This window comes from Trichophyton benhamiae (genome assembly GCF_000151125.1).
Source record: "Trichophyton benhamiae CBS 112371 chromosome Unknown contig01989.5, whole genome shotgun sequence".
NCBI lineage: Eukaryota > Fungi > Ascomycota > Eurotiomycetes > Onygenales > Arthrodermataceae > Trichophyton > Trichophyton benhamiae.
This window is the reverse complement of record NW_003315112.1, coordinates 571,597-585,225: the sequence shown is the minus strand read 5'-3', so window position 1 is coordinate 585,225 and position 13,629 is coordinate 571,597. Positions and strand designations below refer to the sequence as shown.

The 13,629-nt window shown below is 49.1% G+C and overlaps 4 protein-coding genes, 1 non-coding gene and 1 pseudogene across 6 annotated transcripts; 2 read left to right on the top strand and 4 right to left on the bottom strand.

Annotated features, from left to right (window-relative positions):
• Positions 1-549: 549 nt before the first annotated feature.
• Positions 550-2,481, bottom strand: ARB_04915 (uncharacterized protein; the record flags this gene model as incomplete). Its single annotated transcript, XM_003016578.1, has 1 exon — positions 550-2,481. One exon carries the CDS (start codon positions 2,479-2,481, stop codon positions 550-552), a length of 1,932 nt encoding a protein of 643 aa, XP_003016624.1.
• A 1,133-nt stretch (positions 2,482-3,614) lies between these two features.
• ARB_04914 (GTP binding protein (Bud4), putative) lies at positions 3,615-7,731 on the top strand (the record flags this gene model as incomplete). The annotated part of the gene is made up of 3 exons (XM_003016577.1): positions 3,615-6,276; positions 6,335-7,065; positions 7,120-7,731. The coding sequence occupies 3 exons, from the start codon at positions 3,615-3,617 to the stop codon at positions 7,729-7,731; spliced, it is 4,005 nt and encodes a 1,334-aa protein (XP_003016623.1).
• Positions 7,732-8,398: 667 nt separating this feature from the next.
• On the bottom strand, positions 8,399-10,366 carry ARB_04913 (uncharacterized protein; the record flags this gene model as incomplete). Its single annotated transcript, XM_003016576.1, has 4 exons — positions 8,399-8,579; positions 8,670-9,860; positions 9,916-10,095; positions 10,197-10,366. 4 exons carry the CDS (start codon positions 10,364-10,366, stop codon positions 8,399-8,401), a joined length of 1,722 nt encoding a protein of 573 aa, XP_003016622.1.
• A 304-nt stretch (positions 10,367-10,670) lies between these two features.
• On the bottom strand, positions 10,671-10,743 carry ARB_04912. Its single transcript has one exon. It is a non-coding gene; the product is annotated as a tRNA-Cys (tRNA).
• Positions 10,744-10,879: 136 nt separating this feature from the next.
• Positions 10,880-10,984, bottom strand: ARB_04911 (annotated as a pseudogene). The gene has a single exon. The product of its transcript is annotated as a tRNA-OTHER (tRNA).
• Positions 10,985-11,805: 821 nt separating this feature from the next.
• On the top strand, positions 11,806-13,014 carry ARB_04910 (uncharacterized protein; the record flags this gene model as incomplete). The annotated part of the gene is made up of 1 exon (XM_003016575.1): positions 11,806-13,014. The coding sequence occupies one exon, from the start codon at positions 11,806-11,808 to the stop codon at positions 13,012-13,014; it is 1,209 nt and encodes a 402-aa protein (XP_003016621.1).
• Between the last annotated feature and the right edge of the window lie 615 nt (positions 13,015-13,629).

The window sequence follows — 13,629 nt, the reverse complement described above, 5'->3', positions numbered from 1 at the left end:
AGGATGCACAGGTAGATATTGGCGACAGACCTGCAGCGCTTTATTTCTTGTGAGATCTTGGGTATTTTCTTCCTTTTAACCTACATAGATTTTGGCTGCGGGAAGGATACATTTCCTTGCTTGCTAGAAGAGGGAGTTGTTTGTGTGTGTATAGTGTGGGATAGAAGCTGTAAGCTATGTATATTAGATCATAATAATGTAGAGAGAAGACATTTGTTAGTACAGGACCCCTCACACGATGTTTGACTAATAGTGAGTGATCTCGGTTAATTGGTATTTGGCCAAATGCTTTCTCAATAGCAAATGCTCACAATTCTATTATTTGTGTAGTTCTGAAATTTATAACTCTGAAAGTCATTAAATTTATCGTATTTCTATAACGATTTCCAACCTACACTCGTTGCTTCCGATCAGTTACCCACTATCATACAATTTTTAACCGGCGCCAGGAATTCAATGCTATGTAGATGGTATATAATACAGGACGGTATATAAGGAGACAAATGCATATATGGGGGGAGAGAGATGGTGGAAATGAGGAGATGAGTGTTAGATCAATGCTTGTCCCCTGAACATTGCTTCACGGACACCCTTGACGACGTCCTTTCGGTCTTTCTTGTTGACAAGAACGATGCCTCGTCCTCTTCTGCCCATGCGACCCAAACGACCCAGACGATGAATAAAGTCGATAGTCGAGTGAGGAACATCGTACAAGATGACGTTTCGAACAGCTACAGTATCAATTCCTCTGGATCCCAGGTCAGTAATGACAAGGACTTTAGTGTTGTCTAGTGACTTTGTTGAGCTGGGCTTTTTAGGCTCGTCATTTTGCAGGAAGGGTATTGAGCCTGAGTCAAGTTGCTTGCTCTTCATAAGCAATTTCTTGTCCTCTTCGGAGAGTTGTGGCTTTGCCTGAGTGAACTCGTTGAGGATCTCAGCTTGTCGTTTTTCTGAGGTGTCACGGGTCAGGGCAACAGCGTCAATTCCTTTTGAAGCCAGGAAACCAGCTACCTCTTCAGCTGATTCGCGCTCATTGACGAATACGATGATATGTTTTGTCTCTGGCGTGCCGGTAATACGGGCAAAGGCATCCCCATCATCACCGCTTCCAGCCTTACCCAGGGACCATATGACGTCAGCGCATGCAAGGGACTTTTTGCCATGGTAGGGCTCTTTGTCGACATCTACAACACCGAGTTGGACTCTTCGAGGAATAGCGTGGAGATTCGGAGTGACGAGTCTTCGAATATTAGGGTATAGTTCACGAAGACGATTATCCAAGTGTCGAGGAATTGTAGCAGAGCAGAGAATGAGCTGTTTTAGCGTTGATGCTGCTCGTTCGATTATAGAGTTTGTGATTGGTGAGAAAGACCGGTCAAAGAGGGAATCTGCCTCGTCCGCAACGAGGTGAGTTACACGACTCAGGATGTATGGATTAGACTCTGCAATTGAGCTAACCAGGTGCGGCGTACTGACGAGCACGTCTAAACCGGCGGGGTTGAACAAACTATTTCGAATCCTACGCGGGGTCTGCGAGGAGCTGATAAGAGCAGAACGGAATTTGATCGTGTGTGAGAGCTGCTTGACTAAGTGCCCTACTTGGTTCACCAGTTCGGATGTAGGGACCAGAATAATAACTCGGGGCTTTGCAACATCCTGGTATGTATCTGGTGTTGTAAGCTCAGGGGACTCCAACTCAAATATGTTGTTCTTTTCTCGTCGCTCTTTTTCCTCCTGCTCCTTCCTCGCCTTTTCATCAGACTCGATCTTGTCCTGTTCCTTCTGAAAGGCCTCAGCATTCTTGAGAGCATCAAGTACGGGAACAAGATAGGCCAAAGTCTTGCCTGAGCCGGTTTCCGCCGCGAGCAGGAACTGGTCATACTTGGGCGCAAGGTCGTCTGTTTGGGCAGCGGGGTCGGGAGTCTTGTTATTGTTGCCCAACAGTGTCGGTATGGCAACACGCTGAATGGGCGTGGGAGTGATATCCTCCATCCCCACCAGCGCATTCTTATACACTGCCTCGCGCACAACGTCGAGAAGCGGGAATTGGTCGAATGAAGTTATGTCGGCAATCTTCTCCTTGATCGCCATACGTCGATTGTACGGCACAGGAGTTAGGGCAATCTGCATCTTCAGAGGCTTCATCCACGATTCTTCGCTCTTTTCCTTATCCTGTCCTTGCTCTCTGAACTTCGGTTTGGCTGCTCGCCTGAGCTCGGCGTCCGATCTGGGGCGGGTGTTATCCCGGAGACGAACGCTGGTCCGGTTCATGGCTCCAAACGGGCTGTTCTCAAACCGGCCAGACTTCTTAGATTTCTCATCTGGTAGCACGGACTTTGCTACATTCGGCGACAGCCTCATTCGTGAGGGCTTCCGTCGAGCATGGGCTGTCGAAGCTGCCCGAGAGAGCTGTCTCCATGGCTGTAATGCCTCGCTGACGGGCAGGAGACTCGCGCGAGTAATCTGACAGTACAAACACATGTTCCTAGGCCTCAAAGGGGCCCTTGCCGACAGCATCTCTGATATCCCAGCTGCCGCTTCAACGACTTCGCTAAGGTTGACGTCGTCGTCGTCGTCGTCGTCGTCGATTGCCTTTCGCTTTCTTCCAAATATTTTTTATTTTGAGTTTGCCCGCCCGGGCCTCCATGCCCCGATAGGCTCCGGCTAAATATTTGGCCGTTCCGGATGACTCACCCATTACTCAGCTGTTGAATAACCTTCTTACTAAGCCGTTGTCATGGCAACAAATAGGCTTTTGCGTTTTATTTGTCAACACCTTATATCAACTCCTCAACTCCAACTTCAACCCCATCATCCAGACATCAAAACCATCACCTTCTTCTTCCCCTCTTCTTCTTCTCCTTTCCTCCAGACACAGTCTCTTCTTCGTCCTGCAGAGATACCCTGCTCTTGCAGTCCTCTTTCTGTTCCCTCATTCGTTAGCGCTTTGCGCGCTGCGCAACTTGCCTCGTTTTTGTTATTTGTTGTCGTTCGCGACTCGATTCTACTCTTCCCAATCCTTTGTGGAAGCCATTTTGATTCCCCATTGTCCGGTGATAAATTCTTTGATATTGCAGTCGCAGCAGATCATATCAACGAACATTACATTTACTAGCTCGCGGCGAGCCTTTGTTTCGTCTACTTGTTTGAGGTATGAATGTCATATTGATTTTCCCCGGAGACGCGGGATCGGCCATCTTGATATCATGTTTATACTGACCTGTTTCATACACAGATTTCAATATCTACTGTTGAAAAATGGGTTCGAGTCAGCGCCCACTCTCTGAACTTAGCCCAGTGGCTCAGAGGCGCAACTCTCCCAGCTGGAAGGTACGCTAAAACAGCTTTTCGTTTTTCTTCTGGCCTATATCAATTGAAACATCTGACATGTCCGACAGGATCCAGCAAGTACTGAATCTTCACCATTTGAAAATTCGCCATTGAGCAATGCTACCTCTCCACGGCGCTTCTGGCAAGGTCGTGACGCTGGTTCGCCTTTTAGGCTGGGCCACGAGAATAGTGATCCGTATGAGGGGTCCCCAAGGACATCCTCTGCAAGTAAACGATCGTCAATTGAGAATTTAATGCGCGCTTCGCGAGTCAAGAACAGCAGCATGTTCGCCAGGGAGCACAAGCAGGAATATGATCCTACTCACATTCAGGTTTTGGAGAGGCCGCTAGCAAGTGGCAGGCCTCTAAGCCGTCAGTTTCAAAACAGCCAAGATGGAACAAGTCAGATTGATGCTCGACGTCAACTCCCATCGCAGACTGCAGGATTTAAGAATAGTGGCGAGGGAGCGGGGACACCGCAAACCACGGCCAAAAGTGGAGACGAGGATGCTAGTTCCCCAATAAAATCCCCTACTTCTCAGTCGCCGGGCAAATCCTCGCTATCGAAAGCAAGCCGGTTTGGCCGAGGATCAGCCGCATTCGACCCACGGCGCGAAATATGGTCTGACGATGCTGATGAAAGCAGGGTCAGTATGGCCTCTGAAGGATACAGCTACCATCGCCAGACAAAGAGTGTTACATTCGACGCTGCTCCCCCCCAGGTTAATGAATATGAGATGACCACACCCGTTCCTTCATCCGTGGCTTCTAGCTCCCGTGAAGGAAGCTTTGAAGATGCAAGCAATGAAGACAGTTTTGATCAAAGCTATTCCATGGAGATCGAGGATAGTTTTGATGCCTCCCTTGAAGACACGGATAAGACTCCAGTCGTACTCCCGGACGAATGGCGCTACATGAGCCCGGACAGCGCAAATGATGAGACTGTTGGAAGTGATGGAGATCCTTTCAATGACGATTTCGGAAGTCCAGGCCCTGACATCAGGCCAAGCTCCAGGGATTCTACTCTGTTCAAGAACCGCATTGAATCATTGGACTCCAACGGGGAGCGCCGCCCACTTCCTCCGCTTCCACCTTCCCAATCATCTCCTCAAACTTCTAGAAGCTCTCCAAGCCCTGGTTTGAATGCTGCATTTGAACGTGGAAGCAGTGCTCAGCGTGACATGCCACAACCTCTTCGCCCTGCCTCTTGCTCCAAATCAGACATCGCCAGTCCTAGTCGCAATTCTCTCTCACTTGAGGATAGACTTAAGTTGATGATGAGTGGTGAACATAGCTATCAGTCAGACGCAGAGACACAGCGTGAGCGACGGATGAGACGTGCGGGAGCAAAGGAAAGGAGTGTTGAGCGTGACCTTGACCATAGCCAAAAGTCAGAGGGCAATGATGAGTCTCCGGAGATTGAGTCTCCCCGTATTTCACGCGAGTCAATCCTGAAAAATATGAAAAGCCGGGAAGAGTCTTCTGAGTTGAGTGAATATCACGATACTTCGCACAACTCTGGAAATTACAACGCTTTGCCTCTGGATCCAGACGTACCAATTCCGTCTCTGGAAACCGATCAGCCCTTCGAAGACGAAACTGTGATCATAAAAGAGGAGGAGGATGATGACGATATGGATCTCTACTCTGTCCCCATGTTCAGTGGGAATGATACGAATGGAGAGACTGACCATGCTGAGGCACCGGGTCACATTGTTGACGATTCAAGCAGCCGCTACTCTGATACCTCCAAGGACGACGTGCCCACCCCTCCGGGAGGTACCCCCCATAACTTCGAAATGGGAGCTGGAGAATTGACTCCCACTAAGTCTGTCCATTCTCCTCAATATCCGGAGCATGATTTATTAGCATCGTCGATGTCTGGACCCGATGCAGACCCTAATTTTGATGTTCAGTTCACATCTTACATTGATCAGTCTACGCCTCCCGCTGAAGACAGGCTCGCCCAGCCTCCTCGCATTGGTCAGGAAAATGTCCGTAATTCACTTGACCGCCCTGGTAGTCCCGATTCTGTTATTCGTCATCCAATTTCGCCCGCAGAATCCCCTGATCAGTCGCTTATCGTCCCCGAGCCGATAGCAACTATTAAAGCCCCCGGAGGCACTTACAAGACACGCACCTCATTGACTCCAGCCGATGTAAGCACCATGGCAGCAACGCGGCGTAGAGTTAGTGGTCAAGATGTTCCGGTTTCACCCATTGAAGAGTTCAAGCCTTTGCCGCGCGTGGAACAACCGGTCAAGGAGGAAGAGAGCACTGAATCTGAACAACCGAGAGAACGCAAACCCTTGGAGCTTGCGCCACTGCCCGAAAAGTCTCGAATTAGCTCGCTGGTTAAGCTTGACATCAAAGTGGACTCTGGCAGCGACGGCTTTGGCCTTGATGCCGAGTTTGACCGAGTTATGGAGGCTCAAAAGGTAGCATTCGATATCCCCTTTTCCCAACTCTCAGCACAGACATCAGGCGCAGGCAACTCAGCACAAGACGCTTCATCATCTTCCGTTGATAGAAATACAGCTGACACCATTACAACAAAACAGAGAGGTTACCTGATGAGACAGAACACGAAAATGGTAGTTGCCACGAGCCGCCCAGAGGACGACGCTAACACAGAATCCCTCACCGCTCCAAACTCCCCGAGGAAGGCCAGCCAGCAAACCTGGACCACTGAGCCTTGGACCCCCAAGGCAAGACGTCAAAGCATTAAGATGTCTGGGGCTATTCCTCGGAAGAAAATTGCGGAGGAACCTGTTCCGCCTCTTCCTGGTCAAGAAAGTACAGTTAAGGACGCAGCAAATGACGCAGAGGAGGCTGTAGAGGCTGAGACTGGAGATGGCTGTGACAACACCGAAGAAGATGGTGACCGCGGCAGGTTGTTTGTCAAGGTGGTTGGTGTCAAAGATTTGGACCTTCCCCTTCCTCGAGGTGAGTTTTCTTCGGTTAACATGATACAGAATAATGCGTACTCACCTTGTTCATCTAGGTGAACGATCGTATTTTTCTCTTACTCTGGACAACGGTTTGCATTGTGTCACGACTTCGTGTCTTGAACTCGGCAGATCTGCTCCAATTGGTCAGGAGTTTGAGCTTGTTGTTATGCAGGAGCTGGAGTTCCAGTTAACTTTGCAGATGAAACCAGACCAAATCAAACCTAAACCACAGCCGGTACGGCCCGCTTCTCCGACGAAAGCTCCCAAACCACAGAAGTCCTCTGCTTTCAGTCGCGTTTTTGCCTCCCCCAAGAAACGCCGAGAGATGGAACTTCGCCAGCAGCAGGAGGCACAGCAACTTCAGAAAAGACAAGCAGAAGAAAAGGCCCTGGCAAATATTATCGATCCTTGGGAGAAAGTCAGAAAGGTTGTTGACAAGGATGGCAACTTTGCACGCGCTTATGTATCCCTGGCCGATTTTGAGGAGAAAGCCTTTGGGCGCCCACTTACTGTTGATGTGACTTGTTTCAACGAGTGGGCCATCGACGAGACTGTTAGCAGTGTTAAGAGCAAACGAAGCACTGCCACCACTATCTCTCGTCGACCTCCGTATAAGATTGGAACGTTGGAGCTTCAATTGCTGTATGTTCCAAAGCCCAAAGGTGCCACTGACGATGATATGCCAAAGAGCATGAACGCCTGTATTCGCGAAATGAGGGAAGCAGACCATGCCGCTGCTAGAAATTGGGAGGGATTCTTGTCCCAGCAAGGAGGCGATTGTCCAGTAAGTCACTGCTCGAAGATACGTATAATAATCTACAGGCTAACAAGTAACTAGTACTGGCGCCGCCGTCTATTTAAACTACAAGGATCTAAATTAACTGCCTTCCACGAGGTTACTCGCCAGCCCCGTGCCACCATTAATTTGGCCAAAGCAGTCAAATTGATAGATGACAGGTCATCTCTCACTCAAAAAGAGACATCTGCTAAGGGTGGTCGAAGACGTAAATCTGCCTTTGCCGAGGAGGAAGAGGGCTATATGTTTGTCGAAGAAGGTTTCCGAATTCGCTTCGGCAACGGAGAGGTTATTGACTTCTACGCCGACAGCAGGGCAGAGAAGGACGGTTGGATGAAAGTCCTCTCGGAGACCGTTGGAAAGTGCCACTCTTCTGGAAGTGGCCAAGCCAAACCATGGACAGATCTTGTTCTCCGCCGTGAAAAGAACCTGAACATCAAACGGCCTGTTGAGGATAAGAAACCGACTGTTGAAGAGAGGAAGCTTGTCAGACACTCATACGCACCCCCACCCCCTCCAAAGGAGCAACACATTGGTCAAAGTAGACCAACTCCAGGGGGCATTCCACGTCCCCGACATCAACCACAACTATCGCAGCCAAACATCAATTCCCAAGAGGCTCGACGCCAAAAGACCCGATCACTCATCTTCTAAAGGTCATTTTCTTTCTACTCTACTGACTGTAGTATAGCACAATCTCTGGCAGGCAATCTGTGCTTTTTCTTCTCCACTTGTTGCCTCGTAGCACAAGTTCCTTTTGTCGTCGATTTTCCTGGATAACTGTCTCTATCTCAAATGTCCCGCAAATGTCCCTCCCTCCGCGTCAATTTTCTTTTCTTCTTTTATTTTTCTATTTCATATGTCCATTCTTCTGCTCTATGTTTTTTATTCTCTTTTTATTTTTTTATTTTTATTTGCCTTGCTACTTTATTTTTTCGGGGAGGGTCGTCATGACACGCTTAATGAATATACGCAGCTGTGATATGATGATTGATTGGTCAAGTTATGTCTACACTGAGGAATTTACTGTTTCTCTGCTTACTTTTACTTACCTATATCTCTCTCCCTTTTTCCTATTTCGTCTTGCTCGAAGTAAAGCCAAATCTGCTTATCTGTGTCTCTTATGTATCCTCTGTTAGAAAAAATGGGATGTCCCAGTCATAGCCGTTTTTCACAGATACAATTTCAGTAACGCGAGAATTGATACAGTAAATCCTTATGAAAAAAAACCGAGTCTTTATTTGACTCCAATATTGAATATCTATCATTCTATATACCGCACGAAAGTGAGTAACACGGGGCTCTTCTACCACGATCCTTACTAACCGCCATCTTCACCGTTATCCACAAGCTCTGCTTCGGATTCTGACTCAACCTCTGCAAGAACCTTGCTTTGAGCCTTCCTGGCATCTTCCTCTTGAGCAGCAGTGGGTTGGGCAGTAGACGAGCTGCAGGCAGCTAGGCCACCTGAAGTGACATATAAGAAAGTATTTTCTTTATAGCTATCAATATGATTGAAAAAGGTTCCGAAACTTCAGCAGGTAAAATGTTAGTAGTCGCCAACACCAGAAACGGAGTGTGGGGGAGCTTACGCATGTTTCTCAGCTTCCTCCGTGAAGATACGCTGGTATATCTCCTTAAGCTTGAACTCGTCCATTTCCTTCTCATATTTGTCAAAATCCAGTAGTTCTCTACCGAGGTCTTTGGCTTTCTTATTATACCCGTCAAAAATAGGTCGTTCAAGAAGCAGCCCCAGACCCGGTGCTTTGGGAATCGGTATCCTGGAATTCTGATAGCTTTCTTCAATACGCTTGATATCTGCTCCGCAACGAACGAGCAAAGCAACCATTGCAACCATCTTTCTGATCTGATGCATCATGAAGCTTTGGCCGTGAACTTTTAAGCTTAGCCATTCAGTTCCGTTGATGACCACAGGGTCTCGGGAGATTTTAAAAGACTTTATTAAGCGTCTTGCGGAGGGGTCGCGGAAGGTCTTTTGGATGGTGTAGTTGTGGAAATTTTTAGTGCCGACGTAGAGGGCTAATGCGGCGTTGATGCGCGCAAGGCGTTCAGGGGGTATACGGTATTCATTCTTGGCTTTGAAGTAGGCTGTCCTGATGTCTTTGATTGCCACGTTAACCCGGGCTTGTTCGTCCGGTGTAAGGTCGGATTTTTTGGTATCACTTTCTGTTTGCTCTGTTTGCTCTTCACAAGCTTCTCCGGACCCAGTGTTGGCTGGAGTTGCCTTCTCTTCTTCGCTTCCAACGGACCCAACTGCAGCTTGAACATAGGGCTTGATCTTCTCGGGCAGGGCATCTATTATGGGCTGGATGTGCTTCTTGTCTGTTTCTTCCCAGTAAGACTCTACCTCAGCCTGTCTCTCTTTAAATGCCTCCATATCACCGTGCTTCTCCGCCATTTCAACCATTTTCTGGGCCAGGAAAGTGCTCGGATGGGGAGGGAGGAAGCAATGCGAGGGTATCAAATATTCATACATCCGAGAATCACAGAACTGATAGGCACTGAATCCCTTGGTCGCCGGTATGATGCCCCACACCCTGATTTGCGGGTTCAGTTTCTCATTGATCTTCTGTACTATATCTGGGTCTTCAATAATGAGCTTGAGAGAGACCACGTTTCCGGCTGCATGTACGCCCTTGTCTGTTCGTGCGCAGCGGACAAAGGATGATTTCTTAGGGTCGACGGCGTTGGCCTTGGAGATGGCGTTAGCGGCAACAAAGGCCGCAAATAAGTCTCCTTCAATTGTCTTTTCAGTAGGACATCTACGATATTTGTTAGAGAGGGTTTTCTTGGCCACTTATGAGATGTGGTACTTACAATTGCATCCCATGGTATCCGGTGCCAGAGTAGCCCAACATGACGATAACCTTCTTTTTTGGCCGCCGCACATCGGCATCAATATCCTCCTGGGAGAATTGAGTGGCATATATTGGCATTGGGTTCTCTCCCTGCTCGAGCTTCCTCCGTTTGGCCTCCTGTCGGTCGTTTGCTGCGCGCCTATCTATGTGTTTATTCCTGACTTAGTTAGTTGGTCATGACCAAGCAGAAGAAGTACGAATAAAAATACAAAAACCTCTCCTTAGAAAGGAGATACCTACCGGTAAGCCTTCCTTCCCATATCTTTCTGTTTATTTCGGCCACCTCTTCCAGTTGCGCTCGAGTCCATTTTCTGCTCGCCGGCCTGGTCTGCGACAGTCGCCTGAGGGGTAGGAGGGTCTTGTTTAGCGGGATTATCGCCCGGACTGGGGTTCTGGACAGCTGAATCCATGCTGGGAGAACTGAACTTGAAACGTTCATCTATCAATGCTGCGGCTATTCGTGATCTTCTGTCTTGTTTCGCTTCCTATTTTTCAACTTTTTCTGTTATTTTCGAGATCGAAGTCGACTTTAGCTTGGTCATGGACGATTACCTAATCAGTTATTAAAATCGGCACATGACCTAATTTTAGAGCCTCAAAAAGAACAACAGCGAGACCAACAAGCATTCCAGGAGCAAAAAGAATATTATCCTGAATGAAGGGTAGGCAGGCAGTAGCCCTAGAGGATATCAAAAACGCTACAGGACACATGTTAGGGTCGACCCAGAATCGAACTGGGCACCTTACGATCTGCAATCGTCTGCGATAACCACTACGCCACCGACCCTGGGATGTCGCTTTTTCCTTCTCGAGGGGTTCTCGTTCGAATGCCTCTAGAAATAGGTGTAAATAAGTCAATAAACCGTGTGGGATCTAAGTGAGCAGTAAGGATGGATATAAAAAAATAAAAATAAAAAAGAAACAGGGCTGACCCGGAATTGAACCGGGGACCTTGGGATAATATATAACTTCTCGTTGTGAAGAAACATAGCTGCAATCCCCTGCGCTAACCGCTGCGCCACCAGCCCGTGCTGTTGTGGTGGGTGCGTGTCGGAACGGCGTTTTATGCGAGTCTAAGCGAAACGCTGTGTTATGCCTTACTCATCATAAGCTTATTCATCATTTCGTCATTCACTTTCTTAGTCATCGTATTACTAACTACTTACTCAGCAAGTCGATGATTCAAATATCGGAAAAGGTATTCAACATATAAAATATTCGATTCGACGGCACACCACCAGCTTCGACGTCCACGGACAAGACGGATAGCTCGCCGGGGCTGCTACTGATCGGATAGCGAAGCATCGCTGTGTCTGTATCTTGGGATCTCGCTCACGGTCAGCCTCGCTGCCGCGCGGAGGGCGTCCCTTCGGCCTGGCGCAATGAGATAGGCACACACCTACCCCCTCCGAAGCAACACACCAACAGGCCGACAACGCCGCCAGCATCGCTAGCAGACTGTAGACCTGGCCTCGTGAAGAAACTGGCAGCATGGATCTCGCAGGAACTCTTATTCGGATGACGGCGCGGGCGTTTTACGAGACCCGTCATATCCTCGTCATAGATGCACTCTTCATACACTCAGTGTATGCCTTGCCTTGCCTCCTCTTGCTTTCCGAGACTCGAGAGAGGTCTAGCTAATCTGTTCTCTTCTTCTTCTTTTTGATACTACAGCTTAAACGCCGAGGACCTGGCTCTCCTTCTGGGGATGCAGCAGAAAGACGTGCGGAAGCTTTGTGGTCGCCTCCGTGAGGACAGGCTTATAGCTGTGTATGTCTCTTTGTTAAAGAGATGCGCTAGAAGACGGGGATGCTAACACTGATATCCCATCAGACACCACCGGACCGAGATGCGAGAAGGCCAGACTCGACCTCGCGAATACTACTACATTCCGCTGTATCCGGTCATCGATGCGATCAAGTATCGGGTGTCTCGCCTGACTTCGTCTATCAAAGCGCAATATACGCCCAACCAGGAGAGGAAGGAGTTCATCTGCCAGCGATGTTCGGCCGAATGGACCCAGCTGGAGGTGCTCAGCAACGTGGGACCGGAAGGGTTCGAGTGTCTGCGGTGCAACGCTACCTTATCGACGGTTGATGAAGTCGAGGGAGCTGCTGCTGACCGGAGCGGCCACGAAAAGAACAGCAAGCTTATGGCGCAGTTGGATTCCATCCTGAAACTCCTGATCCAAATCGACTCTACCGAAATCCCTCCCAACGATTTTGACACTGCGTGGGAACACAAGGTAGACGTGATACGGAACCAACACACGAACCCGACGAAGGTTGCGATCGCGGTCAACAAAAAGGGCTCGTCGACTGTCAAAGGAGTCAACAAGACAGATGCATCGGCGTTGGAAGTCAGTCTTTCTTCGTCTGCAGAGAAGAACGCGGAAGAACAGGCACAGAAGGAAGCACGAAAGGCTGCACTGGAGAAACAGAACGCACTTCCGGTCTGGCATACTCATTCCACCGTCTCCACCGAAGCAAGCAACCTGCCCACCGTCAAGGTTGAGCCGAACGGTACTGCCCCCACAACCGCAACCGCAACTGCAACCTCTGATGCCGCTGCTGAAGACAGCAAAGTTGGCATTAAAGATGAAGAGGAAGAAGAGAAGAAGGACATGGACGATACTATTGCTACTTACTACGCCGAAATGGCGCGGGAGAAGGAGCTGGAGGCCGCGGAGTCCTCTGACGATGATGACGAAGACGAGGAGGAATTTGAAGACGTCAGTGCCACTCCCGATGCAGGTGCTCAGTCGGACTCCGCCACAGTCACGGCCAACGGGACCCCCACGGTCAACGGAAGCGGAACCGGCAGTGCGAATGGTACCACCACTGCCGCCAGCGGCAGCAGCCTGAAGAGAGAGCTGGACTCTGAATCTGGCACTAGCGGACCCAACACGAATGCGGGGACGCCTATCACGCCCGCAGAGGAGGATGGGCCGGCGGCTAAGAAGGTTAAGCTGGAGACGGAGACGGAGACGGAGCCGGTGGTCAAGAAGGAGGAAGATGCCGGCTCTGACGAGGACGAAGAGGAGTTTGAGGACGTTTAGTTGTGTCTTTGCTTCTTCTTTACTGCTTTTTGTTTCTTTTTCTTGCCATGTATTGGGCGTCCGGGGATGCATCCGTCTTTTGCTATCAAATTCGTCTACCACCCTCCATGTACCATTATATTAAAAACACCTCCACCTACGGGAAGAGTAATAGCAGATCCTATTGTTGTACTGTCAGCTGTCCTCTTAATTGATGGCTAATACTCCCTAGCTTGATGGGCGACCCTTCGCTCGATCAGAATAATAGTACACCGTAGTATCGCAAGATTAACGTCGCCACAACCCGCTTGACCAATTTCACCACTAGGGAGTTATCAAAATCATCACCGTCCATGCCAACAGCCATCCCATCTGGCACAACCAGCCTCTCCAGTTCGATGCAAGAAATGATTCACCGCTCAAAGAGACAAGCCCTAAGCTAACTCACTAAACCAACTAGCAGCTGGCTCAGCTGCCCCTTAATCCCTCGCCGGCAGCACAGAATAACTTTCCCGGTATCAAATTCGACTGGCCTCCACATGGAAAAGAAGCAAAGAAAAGCGCTTTTCTCACAAGCTTTAGCTTTGAGCTCGCTAAATGGCCACCCAGTGACCGCCGGGCCGCCTTGGGCCTTTC